The sequence below is a fragment of the Schistocerca nitens genome, chromosome 2 (genome assembly GCF_023898315.1).
Source record: "Schistocerca nitens isolate TAMUIC-IGC-003100 chromosome 2, iqSchNite1.1, whole genome shotgun sequence".
Classification (NCBI taxonomy): domain Eukaryota; kingdom Metazoa; phylum Arthropoda; class Insecta; order Orthoptera; family Acrididae; genus Schistocerca; species Schistocerca nitens.
In genome coordinates, this window is record NC_064615.1 from 1004014419 (window position 1) to 1004031856 (window position 17438).

The 17438-nt window shown below is 42.4% G+C and overlaps 1 protein-coding gene across 8 annotated transcripts in view; it reads left to right on the plus strand.

The window, feature by feature from the left end:
- The window catches only part of LOC126237344 (proline-rich protein HaeIII subfamily 1-like), a 388790-nt gene that overhangs the window by 225787 nt on the left and 145565 nt on the right, over positions 1-17438 (plus strand). The window contains exon 1 of one of the 8 annotated variants that reach the window (XM_049947399.1): positions 10982-11049. The exons of 4 other annotated variants lie outside the window; for them this stretch is intronic. In XM_049947399.1, the coding sequence (XP_049803356.1) occupies positions 11011-11049 (39 nt within the window). In that variant the 5' untranslated portion in view covers positions 10982-11010. Of the gene's footprint in view, positions 1-10981; positions 11050-17438 lie in introns of those variants that run through there. 3 more of the 8 variants (XM_049947401.1, XM_049947392.1, XM_049947393.1) reach the window with 3 other exon arrangements.

Sequence of the window (17438 nt, forward strand, 5' to 3'; positions counted from 1 at the left end):
CCTCTTAGAGACTGGGTGTTGTGTTGTCCAAATCATCATCATTTCATCCCCATCGACGAGCGCCGAAGTGGCGTCACATCGAAAGACTCGCACCAGGCGAACGGTCTACCGGACGGGAGGCCCTCGTCACACGTCATTATTACAAATAGAAGGGTGAAATGTATTAATAATCAATTTTTTTCGAATATATTATGTTTCCAGGGTACAAACGGTGTTACATACATATAAAACCAAATTATTTTTGAAACAAAAGTAAGTTGAAAAATAGAGTTTGTGTACGTTCTTCCAATTTTTGTAAACTATAAAAAAAATTGCTGCACGTCGTCTGCTTCGTTGTCACCATTTTTTATGTTAAGTTTATTGCTAATCGCAATTCTGATGTTCCTCATTATTTTCGGCTTTCTATGGTTCACTCTTTATACACATTCTGTAATTAATAGATTTTTAATTAAATTCATCAATACTTGTAATTCTTTTTCCCTTTCACTGTAGTAGTCTCATTAGGGAATTTTACCATTGATATTCTTTTATGTTGAATTTTAACCCCACTTATGGACCTTTCTTTTTGTTTCTGCCATTCTCTCTTCATTGTATAGATTGAACGATAGGGGCCAAAATCTACATCCTTATTTTCACCCTTTTTAATCTAAGCGCTTTGTTCTTGGCCTTCCAGTGTTATTGTTCCCTGTCGCTTCCTGTAAACAGGGTGAGTCACTAACTGTTGCCACCAAGAATAACTCCGAAAGTATGATAGGAGCTGAAAAGTTTGTGGGACAAAAGTTGCATGGGACAACGGGGGCCATAATATGACGTTTTTTTGTTGCTAGGTGGGGTCGCTTCAGAGATATGAAAGTCAACTTTGTTTTTTTTAATGGGATGCTATAGTTTGGTACTTATTTTCTGATAGCGGCTATCGAGACGAATCCAGTGCTGTGTAACAGTAAGGTCTTTGAAGGTGAACGAAGGTCACAAAGGTGGCAACGAACGTCCAGCTACAGAAGCTGTTCGAAGTGATGACCATTGGTGTCAATGCAGTGCTGCAATTTCCTTCGGCACTTATCGAAGCAGATGCTCAGACAATTCTCTCTCGTATATCGAGCAAATGGTAAAAATTCGCACAATACGGCGTATCCATCTAACGGGCCATTGACATGTAAATACCATTCGACGATTTCACAATACAACACTAATAGGAACAGTAAGACTAGTATCGTCGATTCAAGCGAATGTGAATGATGTATTCCTTCGAAGGACAAGTCGATATGCTTCTCATTTACAGAGAATGCCATCGAAATTCAGTGAGAGCTAGAGGCTTATACGCTGAAAGATATCCTCAACGTACTTACCCTACACGTCGTACATTTATATATGTGTATGATAAATTGAGAACAACTGTAACTTTAACGCATATCTGGCAAAGAAAAGTTACTAAAGAGGAATCGGAAATTGTTACTCTAGCCCCTGTGGTTCGAGATCCTTGTGTTAGTTCGCGTCAAATCGCAAGGGAATCTGGCATGAGCCAGAGTACTGTTGTTCGTGTTCTGCATCTGCCGACGGGCTCAACTTCAGATTCAGAGGGATAACAGGTTTATTAATTTGATTTTATTTACTGACGAGGCTACATTCAAGAACCATGGAAATGTTAATTTGCATAACATGCATTATTGGGCAACTTAAAATTCATGTCGACTGCTGCAAGTTGCACCCCAAATACCGTGGTGGATGAATGTGTGGTGTGGGGTTCTGGAGGACAGAATTATATGCCCCCATTTCATCGAAGGAAATTTTAATGGTAGGAGGTACGCCACATTCCTGCAAGAAACATTAGGTCTGTTGTTGGAAGAAATACCTACAGCAATAAGGAACAGAATGTGGTATAAATACGATGGGTGTCCGGTACATTTTTCACTGATGGCCAGAAATGAGTTGCGCAGACAATTCCCAAATCATTGGATTGGAGGCGGAGGAGATGTGTCGTAAGGAATACCACTCAATCCATGATAACAAGATTGCAGCACTGTATTGACACCAATAGTCATAACTTAGAACACCTTCTGTAAATGGACATTCATGCCACATTTGTGACCTTCGTTGACCTTCAAAGACCTTACTGTTACACAGCATTTGATTCGTCTCGATAGCCGCTATGAGAAAATAAGTACCAAACTAGAGCATCCCACTAAAAAAAATTTTTAAAAATTAAAAAAAGGCCTCTGTTGTCCCATGCAACTTTTGTTCCACGAACTTTTCAGCTCGTATCATACTTTCGGAGTTATTCTCGGTGGCAATAGTTAGTGACTCACCTGTATATTACCCATCCTTCCCTATACTTTATGTTTTTGTCAGAATTTTCAAGATCTTGTACCATCTTACATTGTCATATGCATTTTCGAGGTCCACAAATCCTATGTTGTCGTGTGCCTTGGCCCTCAGTAATCGTCTGTACCTGCCCTGTGATCTGTGTATGACTCTGCCCAGTTGCTGGGCTACTGGACGATGCCTGCCCACAATAGAGCATGTCAGCAGCGGTGGACGTCGATATAGGGCCGTATTCTGCAAGCAATTGTGAAATTCACTGGCAGTGGTGTGGACAATTGGAGGTCAGGTTTAGTGGAAGATGTGTGAGCGCTCTGCTGGATCGAACGTAGGTGGAAATCAGTGGCCTGGCCTGTGGAGTGTTACTGACCACATCAGACCTGTTGGAGTTAGCAGTCAGCTACTTGACCGTTGGAAGAAGCGAGCTTGCTTGAGGAGTCGTTGCGTGGCTACTGCGCGAACTTTACAGTGAGTCCTTTTGTGTGAAGGGCAGTAATTTTGATCTCAACTAGCCTATGACCCATTGCTTCCTTGTTGCCTTCGGATCTAGCTGATATTTGTGGGCGTTTGTTCAATATTCCGTGGTGAGTGGAGCCATTCATTTGTATTTTTCTGTGTTTAGCTGACTTTCCTGACATGTATTCACGAATACTGCAAATGTGGATTGTAAACTATATTTTGATTCCTACCAACCACGTTTCTGGGCAGTGTTGCTTGGATGAATGTATACACAAGCCTGTACGTACTGTTAACATTTTTGCGTAATCTTCTTGTCTGGTATGCTATTATTCAGTGCTTGTCAGCCTTGTTTTCTTTACTGCTGTTTTGCGTTAATTAGAACAGTGTTTAATTCTGCTTATGTGTGTGTGTGTGTGTGTGTGTGTGTGTGTGTGTGTGTGTGAGAGAGAGAGAGAGAGAGGTACGGGACAGATTAGGCATTATTTAATACGTTGTTTACTGAATTCAATAAAGAGGCCTCACTAGATATTTTGATTGGTTTTATGCCTTAGTAATGTAAATTCCTCGCACATCTGTGGAAAATATACCTGTTTTTGCAAGACAGCTGACCAACTGATTCTAGTGAATCAACATTACCTGTTTTAGTTGTTTGTCGAACTGTTCACCTGTGTAAATAATTTGTTGTATATTTATGTATATTTGCTCGGTTACTGCAGTTGTTTGCTTTCCTGTAGCCCCAGAGATTAAATGTTCGCCTCGCTTTGGCATTCTGTATTTCAGTTGTACATGATGGCAGCCAGGGGGCCTACATCTAGTTTTCCTTACGATATGTACAGCCGATTCCTTGTAAAACCCGCTTAAGTAAATTTAAGCAATACATCTAGATGCGGCTTCTAGTATAAAGTTCGTTTCGGACAACTGTGGCCTCCTGTATGTTCCAGGCATTTTGTCGTGAAGATCTCATGTGTTTCACGACTTTTACCCGGTGTTTTGATCGTCCTCTGCCTGCCGAGGCAGTGTTTGAACGTACGATTAAGGTCCCTTAAAATGATTACTAACGAGTATCTAGTATTCTTGAACAAATTCCGTGTAAATACTATAGCATCTTCGGCCAGTGTGAAACTTGTTTGCATGATCACTGGCAGTTGATTCCGTTACCCTGTGTCAGTCGTAACTGTTACTATAGTTTCTTGAGTGGTAAACATTTATTCACTTAAGGTTGGTCAGTGTTGCCATGAGACGGTCTTCAGGGGCGAGGCATCTTACTCCTTAATGAAATTTAATTACTTGGAAGGGCTTCGCCATGGTTCATTGTGCCGTAAGCCGTTTGTTTGTGCAGTTACTCAGCTTAGTTATCTGTTTGATCAACTGACGTCCTTGACCTATAATTGTCTGTTAACGATTAACGACGTATGCCAATTAATAACTCTTGTTGCAACTGCTTAATACTTCAAATTATTTTGATAAGAAAAGGAAGGAGATTTTATTTGAGGTTCACCAACGTGCGCCGCTCTTTGCTGCGTTTTAAATCATCGTTTTGCATCCATGCATATTAAGAACTGTAAGTACTGATGTGGTGAGCCTTGGGTTTAGTTGTCTTATTTACTAGTCATCAGTGCTCCCATTATTAAATTGTGTATTTTACTAACTGTAAAGTGTTCTATAGTTGTTAAATAATAAACTTCTGTTTATGTATATATGCAGGTTTGTTAACACAGCACATTACCACTCTTCCAACAACTCCCTGCTGCCTCAGTATCGTCTACTTGCTGAACAGAATCTCACATACCGAGTCTAAGGTATAGCATTACCGCATCAGATGGACGCGATCATTTTATTTTAAGCTTTTGCAATCCACTCTGATACTACAAGTATTTGCTGAATGTCTTTCTAAGCCGCAAGAATTCTACTGTGGAATAACCTGCTTAATACCAGTAGAAACTATCTTATTGTCACCATATTTAAAAATAAGCACACACAAACTTACATCCATCAACTGACACGAAAGGAGTACGCCCATCATCCAATCACAGTGGATGTAGACAGTGTAAACGTACAAATAAATAAACAAGCAAAAAATACAAACTTAAATACAATTTTGTAATAGTATAGTTACATATACTAGTCCATGACATTAACAAGCATTACTCTACCGTAAAACTTAGCTAAACACAGAAATCAGAAAAGAATCAATTGGGAAAAATTGGTATGGTGAGCTAATGAGTAACTGTGAGCTATATTTGAAGTTTTCTAGAGCCGTCCTCTCAGGGGACGAAGAGCTGGTGACGTCACAGCATGGAATTCGCGGCCCACGAGAAAGACAGGCCGTGACACGTGTCAGTACAGGTTCTACGAGTGCCAGCACTCGTCTCCAACAGGTAACGATAAGTTGTTGCAGATGCGTTTAATATTTCTTGACTCCTGGTTGAATGGTATACAAGCCCTCGATAGCACACGACAAAGTAAAGGCCTTTTAAATTACATACCAATTTGCCGTGCGTCCTGCATAGAGCTGAGCGTTCGCGAAGTTTGGCGGACAAGTTCGTTGCGGTGTCAGTATATCTCGTTGGCCCCGTTCCAGTACACTGGGAAGTGTGAGATACGGAATCTGGCATGTCAGATGTTTTTCCTCGGGTAGAGGAACGTGGCCAATGAGATGCGACATCATTTTAAGTCACAAGCAAAACGTAGGGGCCGCCATATTGATTGGCGTTAAACGTCGTATTTGGTTGGTTTTCTCTCACATAGAGTGCCGGCCGGAGGGGCCGAGTGGTTCTAGGCGCTACAGTCTGGAACCGCGCGACTGCTACGGTCGCAGGTTCGAATTCTGCCTCGGGCAAGGATGTGTGTGATGTCCTTAGGTTATTTAGGTTTAAATAGTTCTAAGTTATAGGGGACTGATGACCTCAGAAGTTAAGTCCCATAGTGCTCAGAGCCGTTTGAACCATTTGAACTTTCTCATAGGGTACTTGGTAAAAATATAAGCAGTTTCAGAGCATGAGCAAACTGAGGATCTCCAGAAAAACCGTCGTTTTAGCTGCAATTTTTTATAATAAAGTAACGAAACTACATAACGGTAGGTAAAGGCTTTCTGCAGTTGATGGTTTTAGTGTATCGCTAGCGTGCTACGAAAGTATGCCGTTTCAACGCTACGTTACAATGATGATCTATCTTTCTGGTAAAATCTGCATATTAAACAGCAAATAACATTTCTAAATACATTCCTTAGAAACTGTATGTCATCTACGGAAAAAACGCTTGCTATGTCGAAGCTATAGCACAGTTGACAGGATTCCGCGTTCTGGAATTAGGAAGAGAAGGTTACTACGTTCGCCTCCAACTTATTCCAAATTTTTTTCACCTTTCGTTTTTTAAAAGATTCTGGGCCTTTCTTATTAATTGAAAAGAAATTTTGTCTCAAAGTCGTTGTTATTATAAATAATTTATTTGCCGCAATTCTTGCTGCAAAGGCCAACGACTGGGCTGGAATGTTTCCCCAGTGACCAGAAATCTTAACATAACTGCCAGTCTATGCCTGTAAGTAATCACAAATTACATAGTGCATGTTTTTGCTACTATGGAACTTTCTCTAAATTATACACTATGTGATCAAGAGTATCCGGATACTTGGCTGAAAATGACTTAGAAGTTCATGGCGTCCTCCATCGATAATGTTGGAATTCAGTGTGGTGTTGGCCCACCCTTAGCCTTGATGACAGCTTCCACTCTCGCAGGCGTATGTTCAATCAGGTGCTGGAAGGTTGCTTGGGGAATTGAAGCCCATTCTTCACGGAGGTATAGATGTCGGTCGTGAGGCCTGCTACGAATTCCGCTTTCCAAAACATCCCAGAGGTGTTCTATAGGATTCAGGTCAGGACTCTGTGCTTGCCAGTCCATTACAGGGATGTTACTGTCGTGTAAACACTCCACCACAGGCCGTGCGTTATGAACAGGTACTCGATAGTGTTGAAAGATGCAATTTGCATCACCGAATTGCTCTTCAACAGTGAGAAGCAAGAAGGTGCTTAAAACATTAACGTAGGCCTGTGCTGTGATAGTGCTACGCAAAACAGCAAGGGGTGCAAGCCGTCTCCATGAAAAACACGACCACACAATAATACCATCGCCATCGAATTTTACAACAACAAGGGGTGGAAGTCCTCTCCATAAAAAACACGACTACACAATATTACCATCACCTCCGAATTTTACTGTTTGCACTACACACGCTGGCAGATGGCGTTCACCTGGCATTCTCCACACCCACACCCTGCTAGCGGATCGCCACATTGTGTACCGTGATTCGTCACTCTACAGAACGTTTTTCCACTGTTCAATCGTCCAATGTTTACGCTCCTTACATCAAGCGAGGTGTCGTCTGGACAGCTGTCTGCCTGTTACACATTACGACCCTCTTCAACTGTCGGCGGTCTCTGTCAGCCAACTGACGAGGTCGGCTTTTGTGCTGTACGTGACCCTTCACGTTTCCACTTCACTATTACATCGGAAATAGTGGACCTAGGGATGTTTAGGAGAGTGGAAATCTCGCGTACACACGTATGACACAAGTGACACCCAATCACCTGACCACTTTCAAAGTCCGTGAGTTCCGTGGAGCCCCCCATTCTGCTCTCTCACGATGTCTAATGACTACTGAGGTCGCTGATGTGGAGTACCTGATAGTAGGTGGCAGCACAATGCATCTAATATGAAAAACGTAGGTTTTGGGGGTGTCCGGATATTCTTGCTCACATAGTGTATGTCTAGGGATGGACTGACTCATGTTTGTATCTTACTGGTAATTTTTTTTTCAATTATGGCGAGCAGCTTCGAAGAAATCTCCTTTTCCGAACAAATTTTCTACGAAACGAATCTCGGTTTTGAAATCTATGTGATGAAGTATGGTATTTCAGGATGTTTGAAGCCAATGCGACATCGAGAATATGGATATAACGCATGTGCAGACAGATATTAGACACTATAACAAACAACGACCAAACAGCCTCGAAGGCCCAACGGCACCTACCGGCCTCCGTGTCATCCTTAGTCCGTAGGCGTCACCGGACGCGGATACGGACGGGCATGTGGTCAGCTCTCCACTCTACCAGCTGTTGTCAGATTTCGTGACGGTGACGCTACTTCTTAGTCAAGTAGCTCCTCAATTGCCCTCTTAAGGGCTGAGTGCACCCCGCTCGCCAACAGCACTTGGCAGACCGAACGGTGACCCACCTAGGTGACAGCCAAGCCCGACAGCGCTTAACGTCTTTGGTCTGACGGGAACCGGTGTTACCACTGCGACGAGGCTGTTGGCGACAGTTAACTAATAACTTTTATCAGTATGCATCTCAGGTCGCTGTACAGAATTATGTAGTTTTCCTCTACTAGCCGTTCTCTGTTCAAGCCGTCAACGAGTCGATTATCTTCTTCGCGATTTCCTCTGCTCTTCTTCGACAATCGCTAACAGCGTTAACGCAACTGTTTTCCACGAGGCCCTTTTCATAAAGACACTCCATGGTTTGCGAGCGTCCACCTCAACGTTAGCCGCCTCGTACCGTATGAGGGCCGGCCGCGGTGGTCTCGCGGCTCTAGGCGCGCAGTCCGGAACCGTGGGACTGCTACGGTCGCAGGTTCGAATCCTGCCTCGGGCATGGATGTGTGTGATGTCCTTAGGTTAGTTAGGTTTAAGTAGTTCTAAGTTCTAGGGGACTGATAACCACAGCAGTTGAGTCCCATAGTGCTCAGAGCCATTTGAACCCGTATGAGGAGGACTGTAAATACTGTCTTATTGAATACTGCTGTAGGCATTTAAATGAAGAAGAATGTACATCTCTAAAAAGGGCAATCTGAGAGAATGGATATGGAAGAAAACTTCGTTAACAGGAGAGATACTTCAATTCATTGATGAAAAAAGTTCAGCAATACTTTGGAAGACTTGAGATCAAATAAGGCGGAAGATATGCAGTGGACTGTTAAGGCAGCCAGTCCTCAGTGAAGTAGCCGAAAGGGCACGCGTCAACTCACGCCGTCTGGCGTTAAGTCTGGAACAGGATTCGTAATGAATGTGATAAAGAAAAGAACGTAGCTACTAGAACACTTAACTTTTATATCGTCCTTTGGTATACAGCATTCTTGATGATACATGTGAGACTATCTTGAGATACATGCAATGGTACAAATGACGCCTTGCTAGGTCGTAGCCATGGACTTAGCTGAAGGCTATTCTAACTGTCTATCGGCAAATGAGAGAAAGGCTTCGTACGTGTAGTCGCTAGCAATGTCGTCCGTACAACTGGGGCGAGTGCTAGTACGTCTCTCGAGACCTGCCTTGTGGTGGCGCTCGGTCTGCGTTCCTGACAGTGGCGACACGCGGGTCCGACATGTACTAATGGACCGCGGCCGATTTAAGCTACCACCTAGCAAGTGTGGTGTCTGGCGGTGACACCACAAGATATATACAACGTTTCCTTGGAATTTCTAAAATTGTGGGGAGAAGTGACAACCAAACGACTATGCAAGTTGGTTTGCAGGGTCTATGACTCTGGAGATATACCATCAGACTTCCGGGAAAATATCAGCCACAAAATAAAGAAGATAAAAATTGCAAATAAGTCCGATACTATCTTCGCCAAACGATGATGAGAGTGGTACTCATCGAAACGCTGCGAAATTTCAGTGCAACCATCTGGATGGACCCCGAGAGGATTTCGTTATCGTGTCGTCAGCTTAACATCTCATGTATCAAAGCTGCTGCCAAGAGTCATATATAGAAGAAAGGCTAATGGAGCAAGGCTTAAGAAAAATCAACACTGTTCGTAGGATTTATTGACGTAGAAAAAGCGTTCGACAACGTGAAATGGTGCAATGTGTTCGAAATTCTGAGAAATGTAGGAATAAGCTATAGGTAAATATAGGTATTGTACAATATGTATAAAGGCCAAGAGGGAAGAATAAGAATGTAAGACCAAAACCAAGTGCTCAGGTTTAAATGGGGGTAACACAAGGATGCAGTCTTTCGCCGCTACTGTTCAAAAAATGGTTCAAATGGCTCTGAGCACTATGCGACTTAACTTCTGAGGTCATTAGTCGCCTAGAACTTAGAACTAATTAAACCTAACTAACCTAAGGACATCACACACACCCATGCCCGAGGCAGGATTCGAACCTGCGACCGTAGCAGTCACGCGGTTCCAGACTGAAGCGCCTTTAACCGCACGGCCACACCGGCCGGCGCTACTGTTCAGTCTGAACATGGAAGAAGCAGTGGTTTAAATGAAAGTTCATCAGTGGGATCTAAATTCAAGGTGAAAGAATACCGTTGATAAGAATCGCAGATAATATTGCTGTCCTCAGTACATGGGAAGAATAGTTACAGGTCCTGTTAAACGGAATGTACGTCTAATGAGTACAGGCCATACATTAAGGTTTAACAGAAAAAATACGAAATTAATTAGTAGCAGCAGAAATGAGACTAGCGATAAATGTAAGTTCAAAATTGTTGCGAACGAAGTAAACGAAGTGAATAAATTCTACTATGGAGAAAGCCTAATAAAATATGACGGACGAAGTAAGAAGTACGTAAAAAGCAGAATAACAATGACGTAGATGGCTTTCCTCACCAAAAGACTCTATTCGTATCCAACAATGGTCTTAATACAAGGAATAATTTTTTTTAGAATGTGCGCTTGGGATACAGGACTGCGGGAAAACTGGAAAAGAAGACAATCGAGGCGCCTGAGATGTGCTGCTATACAAGGATGCTGAAAATTGTATGGACTGATCAGATAATGAATGAGAAGGTCTCCGTAGAATCGATGGAAATAGGAAAATATGTGGACTGTATGTTAAGACATCATTAAATGGCTTCCGTGATACTATCTGGAGGATTAGATGGTAGAACTTGTAGAACAAGACAGACTACAACACGTTTCACAGGTAATTGACGAAATAGGGTGAAAGAGCTGATCGCAGATGAAGAGGTTTACACAACCAGGATTCGAACTGGCTCACTCGCGGGTTGAGCGAAAGCGCAAAACCGTGCGTTAGCGACCTCGGCGAGTACGAGAAATGTTAAAACCGTCATAGCTGGGTTTGCAGGCACCCAGATGTTGCATTATATGAGTAATATAAAGATCTATTTTCGGTAGCTTTGTTGTACGGTCACGCCAGGAGTACATCACGCAGTGCTAAGACATATAAAAGGACTGCGTTCCCTGGTCTCAGCCACCTTTCAGCACCATGAGGGCGACAGTGGCAGCTCTTCTCCTGTGCCTTGTGGTGAGTAGTCCTTACTGTAGCGTACCCAGTAAGCGTTGTAGCTATCGTATTTTTTAATAACACCTTTAGGTATATATCGTGATTAGGAATTGTTGGCCAATTCTAAGGACATATTTTCATTATTTTTAAACAAGAGTTAATATTTTTAGTACCGAATAAGTAGGGACTCATCAAGTTTTATAATGATCATATGCGAACAAGATAAGAGTCCCATGTCCAGTGTGATAAATATACACTTACTGGTCCTTTTCACCGGAAGCACTCGTTTGACTGCAAAAACAGGACCCTCTTACTTGTGCGGGTTTATTCCTAACGCAGTGTTTTTCATTTACTGTCTTGCCTTTCTCAGGTAGGTACGATTTTCCGGTTCTGCCTATGGACGCGCGAACCCTGCCTCATATCTTGTTGACAGCAGGTACGATCTGCCTATCACTGTGCGCCTTTTCCTGGCTAAAATGCTATTCAGGCCACAGGTTAATCCACGCAGGCTAGCCCTCAAGCAGCCAACTCAAATCTATCCTCTGTTGAAAGTAGCTTCTAATTTCCAGAATCCTTGGCTATTTTCAAGATTCTTATCTCTCATACTAATATGTACTACTGGCCATTAAAATTGCTACACCAAGAAGAAACGCAGATAATAAACGGGTATTCATTGGATAAATATATTATACTAGAACTGACATGTGACTACATTTTCACGCAATTTTGGTGCATAGATCCTGAGAAATCAGTACCCAGAACAACCAAATCTGGCCGTAATAAAGGCCTTGATACGCCTGGGCATTGAGTCAAACAGAGCTTGGATGGCGTGTACAGGTACAGCTCAAAAATGGCTCTGAGCACTATGGGACTCAACTGCTGTGGTCATAAGTCCCCTAGACCTTAGAACTACTTAAACCTAACTAACCTAAGGACATCACACACATCAATGCCCGAGGCAGGATTCGAACCTGCGGCCGTAGTGGTCGTGCGGTTCCAGACTGTAGCGCCTTTAACCGCTCGGCCTACAGGTACAGCTGCCCATGCAGTTTCAACACGATACCACAGTTCACCAAGATTAGTGACTGGCGTATTGTGAGGAGCCAGTTGCTCGGCCATCATTGACCAGACGTTTACACTTGGTGAGAGACCTGGAGAATGTGCTGGCCAGGGCAGCAGTAGAACATTTTCCATACCCAGAAAAATGGTTCAAATGGCTCACAGCGCTATGGGACTTAACTGCTGAGGTCAACAGTTCCTTAGAACTTAGAAGTACTTAAACGTAACTAGCCTAAGGACATAACACACATCCATGCCCGAGGCCGGATTCGAACCTGCGACCGTAGCGGTCGCGCGGCTCCAGACTGTAGCGCTTAGAACCTCTCGGCTACATCGACCGGCCTGTATCCAGAAAGGCCCGTACCGGACGTGCAACCTACGGTCGTGCATTATCCTGCTGAAATGTAGGGTTTCGCAGGGGTCGAATGAAGGGTAGAGCCACGGGTCGTAACACATCTGAAATGTAACGTCCACAGTTTAAAGTGCCGTCAATGCGAACAAGAGGTGATCGAGACGCGTAACCAATGGCACCCCATACCATCACGCCGGGTGATACGCCAGTATGGCGATGACGAATACACGCTTCCAATGTGCGTTCACCGCGATGTCGTCAAACACGGATGCGACCATCATGATGCCGCAAACAGAACCTGAATTCATCCGAAAAAATGACGTTTTGCCATTCGTGCACCCAGGTTCGTCGTTGAGTACACCATCGCAGGCGCTCCTGTCTGTGATGCAGCGTCAAGGGTAACCGCATCCATGGTCTCCGAGCTGATAATCCATGCAGCTGCAAACGTCGTCGAACTGTTCGTGGAGATGGTTGTTGTCTTGCAAACGTCCCCATCTGTTGACTCAGGGATCGAGACTTGACTGCACGATCCGTTATAGCTATGCGGATAAGATGCCTGTCATCTTGACTGGTAGTGATACGAGGCCGTTGGGATCCAGCACGGCGTTCCGTATTACCCTCCTGAACCCACCGTTTCCATATTCTGCTAACAGTCAGTGGATCTCGACCAACGCGAGCAGCAATGTCGCGACACGATAAACCGCAATCGCGATAGGCTACAATCCGACCTTTATCGTAGTCGGAAACGTGATGGTACTCATTTCTCCTCCTTACACGAGGCATCATAACAACGTTTCACCTGGCAAGGCCGGTCAACTGCTGTTTTTGTATGAGAAATCGGATGGAAACTTTCCTCATGTCACCACGTTGTAGGTGTCACCAGCGGCGCCAACCTTGTGTGAATGCTCTGAAAAGCTAATCATTTGCATATCGCAGCATCTTCTTCTTGTCGGTTAATTTTCGCGTCTGTAGTACGTCATCTTCGTGGTGAAGCAATTTTAATGGGCAATACTGTATTTTCCAAAATTTTGAGTAACAATTTGAAATTTACGTATGTAAAATCAGCCCTTGGATACCAGTACATTGATTCGAAGAAAAACCTCAATTACTAGAGTTAACTGCTTTGAGCAAAAATCCGTTTTTACCTATCGTGGATTGTAGTAGCAGACAGACGAGACGTACTGCACACTGCAACAAACAACTCTACTTTTCAAATCTGAGCCACACGACGCTACAAGTGTGACTTTGCTCCGTGTTTGTCACACAGCCCAGACATTTCGGTGGACGTACGAAGTCGTGCTGAAAAATAAAACAAACGTTATTAACATTCTACATCTTTACTCTTCATGTCTACATGGTTGCAGCCGTCTGCCGCTAGAGGGCTCCGAATTGTAGCGTGTAACACGGCCGTGTGTAACGTAACTATGTCGGACCGTGGGGAACAGCTTACTGTAATCGACTTTCGAATTCCGAGAATTTGTTCACTGTCATTGATCAGCCTCCATACAGTCCTGACTTGGCTCCATCCGATTTTCATCTGGTTCCAAAACTTAAACAACGCCTTTGAGCACTTCACATTGATAGTGATGAAGCGGTGCAAGCAGAGATGAGGCTGTGACTCCGTCAAACTTTCTGTAGTGATAGTATCTACAAACTAGTCTCCCGCTGGGAGAAATGAGTTCGTCGCCAGGGTGACTATGCCGAGAAACAAAGATGTGTACATGAAGAATAAAGAGGTAGAATGTCAATAACGTTTCTTTTATTTAAAAACTTTAAGAATGTTCACATAAAAAATTCGGAGGCATTACTTTTCAGCACGTCCTCCCATAAATACGATTTGGACATGGGCGACTTTTAATTATTAAAATAATAGTGTTAGTCGTACCTGTTCTTATTGTGGTCCAGAGTCTATCCTCTGAAGTGCGTCTTCGTTTCCGAATAACCGCTACAAATTTCATCCGTTTGAACCTGTTCACAATACTCGGGGCTAGGTCTCCCTCTATAATTTGTACACTCTCCCTACCCCCCACCCGCACCCTCTCCTATTTCCCCATACTGTCAGTCAGACAAATCCTCGATGCCTCATAATGTATCTTATTAGCTGATGCCTTCTTTCAGTCAAGTTGTGCCTTAATCTCTTTTCCTCAGATTTGATTAAGTATCGCCTCATTAGTTATTCGATCTATCCATCTAACCTTCACCATTCTTCTGTAGCACCAGATTTCAGAAGCTTCTATTCTCTTCTAGTCTCAACTACTTGTCGTCCACGTTTCCCTTCCGCACAAGGCTACGCTCCAGTCAGATACCTTCAAGAATGGTTCCTAACACATAGATATGTATTAGATGTCAACAAATTCCACTTTCTCTCAAATAATTTTCTTACTGTTGCTGGTCTGCGTTTAATATCCTCTCTGTTCCTGCCATTTCCAGTTAAAGTTCTTCCTAAATAACAAAACTCGTTCACAACTTTTAGTGTACCGGCTCCTTACATAATTCGCCTCTAGCGCCTGATTTAATTCGACTACATCCAATTAGTAGGTTCCACCTTTGTTGACCTTTATCTTTATCTAACACACTGTCCGCTCTGTTCAACATCTCATCCAACTCATTTACCGTCTCTGGCAGAAGTACAGTATCTCAGCAAACCTCAAAATTTTTATTTCTACTCCATGACACTTCGATTCTCTTCTTTTCCGGCTTTCCCTCAATGCGTGATTCTCTTCCACACAATGCTGTGTTCCAAACGTACATCCTCAAAAATCTCTTTCTCGTATTAAGGCCTATGTTTGACACTAGTAGACTTCTCTTTTCCAGGAATGTGTTATTATGCTCCCAAGGTAGCACTTTAGTGGTCCTCAATTTCTATGTTAAATTAATACCATTTCTCCTTACTTTTGTTTTTCTTCCGTCTACTCTCAGCCCACGGTGAGTACTCATAACACTGTTCATCCAGTTCAACAGATCTTTCACACTTCCGCTGAGGTATCAATATCATCAGCTTATGGTTGATATCCTCTCAACTTGAAATTTGATCACACACCTGATCTTCCTTTTTCCATTGCTGTTTCTCGATTTATGGATGAACAGTAAGGACGAAAGTCTGCATCCCTGTCTTACAACGTTTCTAATCAGAACACTTTGTTCGTGGTATTCCCTTATTACTTTTCCTTCTTGGTTGTTGTAATATATATATATATATATATATATATATATATATATATATATATATATATATATATATATATATATTACCCGTCTTTCCCTGTAGCTTACACCGAATAACACAACACATTTGCAAATTATTGCTACAGTAGTGTAAATTCTGTAACTATTTTCAGCACACTTCATAGCCTCCATGGAAACTATTAAATAAATTATGTGTTCTGAAGCCTAGCGCCTACTTGGTACTTCGTTGTTGGAACCTGTTATGCGCAATTAATAGCTTAGCTCATCCCTAAGCACCGTCAGTGGATTATCAAAATATGAATAGGGGACGTCTTTATTGATAAGCCATTTCATACGGTGCATGGTGAAAGCGTAGTACGAATACATCGAAAATCCCTACTAAAGGTAAAATAGACAATCGTACATTATATTTGCTAGTGGTCATAAATTCTCATAAAACGTCTGCCAGTTAGTAATTAATTTGACTAAAGTCTGTTCCCGTTGTAATTTTTACGGGTTACATTTTAATCGCTCCAATAGAATCATCCTCTTGCCGATGTTACTAACACTAAGGCCTCTAACTGATTTTTCAACTTCCGTAAGGAAACATCCAGTTCTTTCAGTAGGACAGTATTTTCAGAATTCCGGTTAAAAGGAAAGATTAGGGTTCGGGACCGGTTACAGTCCAATGTTTTGTCAGGAAGTTTGAGAACGCAGTTTTTCAACAGCATAATCTTTTAATCCCGATCTTCCAATGTATTCTTACTATTGATAATGTATACAGCCACGAAGAACGCTCCCCACAATAAATCAGCCGAAACTCATCATATATACGTAGTAATTTTAAGTGTTATTGCAAGAGTAAGACTGAAAAATAAAACGTTCATTCAAAATAGGTCAAATGGCTCTGAGCACTATGGGACTTAACATCTGAGGCCATCAGTCCCCTCGACTTAGAACTACTTAAACCTAACTAACCTAAGGACATCACGCACATCCATGCCCGAGGCAGGATTCGAACCTGCGACCGTAGCAGCAGCGCGGTTCCCGACTGAAGCGCCTACAACCACTCGGCCACAGCGGCCGACTGAAACGTTCATTAATTTAAAACTAATCTCGTATAGATATCTCGTAAACTCACTCATTTGACATCACTTCGATAGTAAAAATTGTTGAAATGATCTATGAATCATGAAACAAGCTAACTAACTAGTTCCTTCGAGCACATCAAAGCAAACACGAGCTATAATTCATATTAAGGTGATCATTGTCTTAGACAATAAACAACTCCTTTCCATGTGGAATGTACCTACACTTCATAGGCAGTGTTAAGTAATTTCAATTCTCTCGTTGAAAAGTTGCAAATGTCTTATAAGTTCAGAACTGGTGAAAATATAAGTTCATGAAAGAGTCTTATCATCTGTGATCATACAGAACATTCACATTATACTGTGTGGGGCAATCGCAAAACACACAGTTATGTATATCAATTGTGCTACTTTTTAATCACTGTTCTGCTCTATTGACGAATAGAAGTTTGGATCTATGATACAAAATTTGGCTTTTAGGGAGTAAAAAGTCGATGCACTGCATTACTCATATCTTTACAGAGTAAAGTGTAAGAAATTTTTAATTCTTGTTTAAAACGTAAAATACAGCAAAGGGTAATTTGAATCTCATAACAGGAAATATTGTTTGCTCAAATCAAACATCCATTTCCAATAGTAGTGAATCTCGTCTCAGTGTCAGTTTATTCCCCTATTCCTTTATAGTAATAAGAAATTTTTGTCGATATTCCCCAAACGATTGAAAATCATATTCATACTGTTTAGTG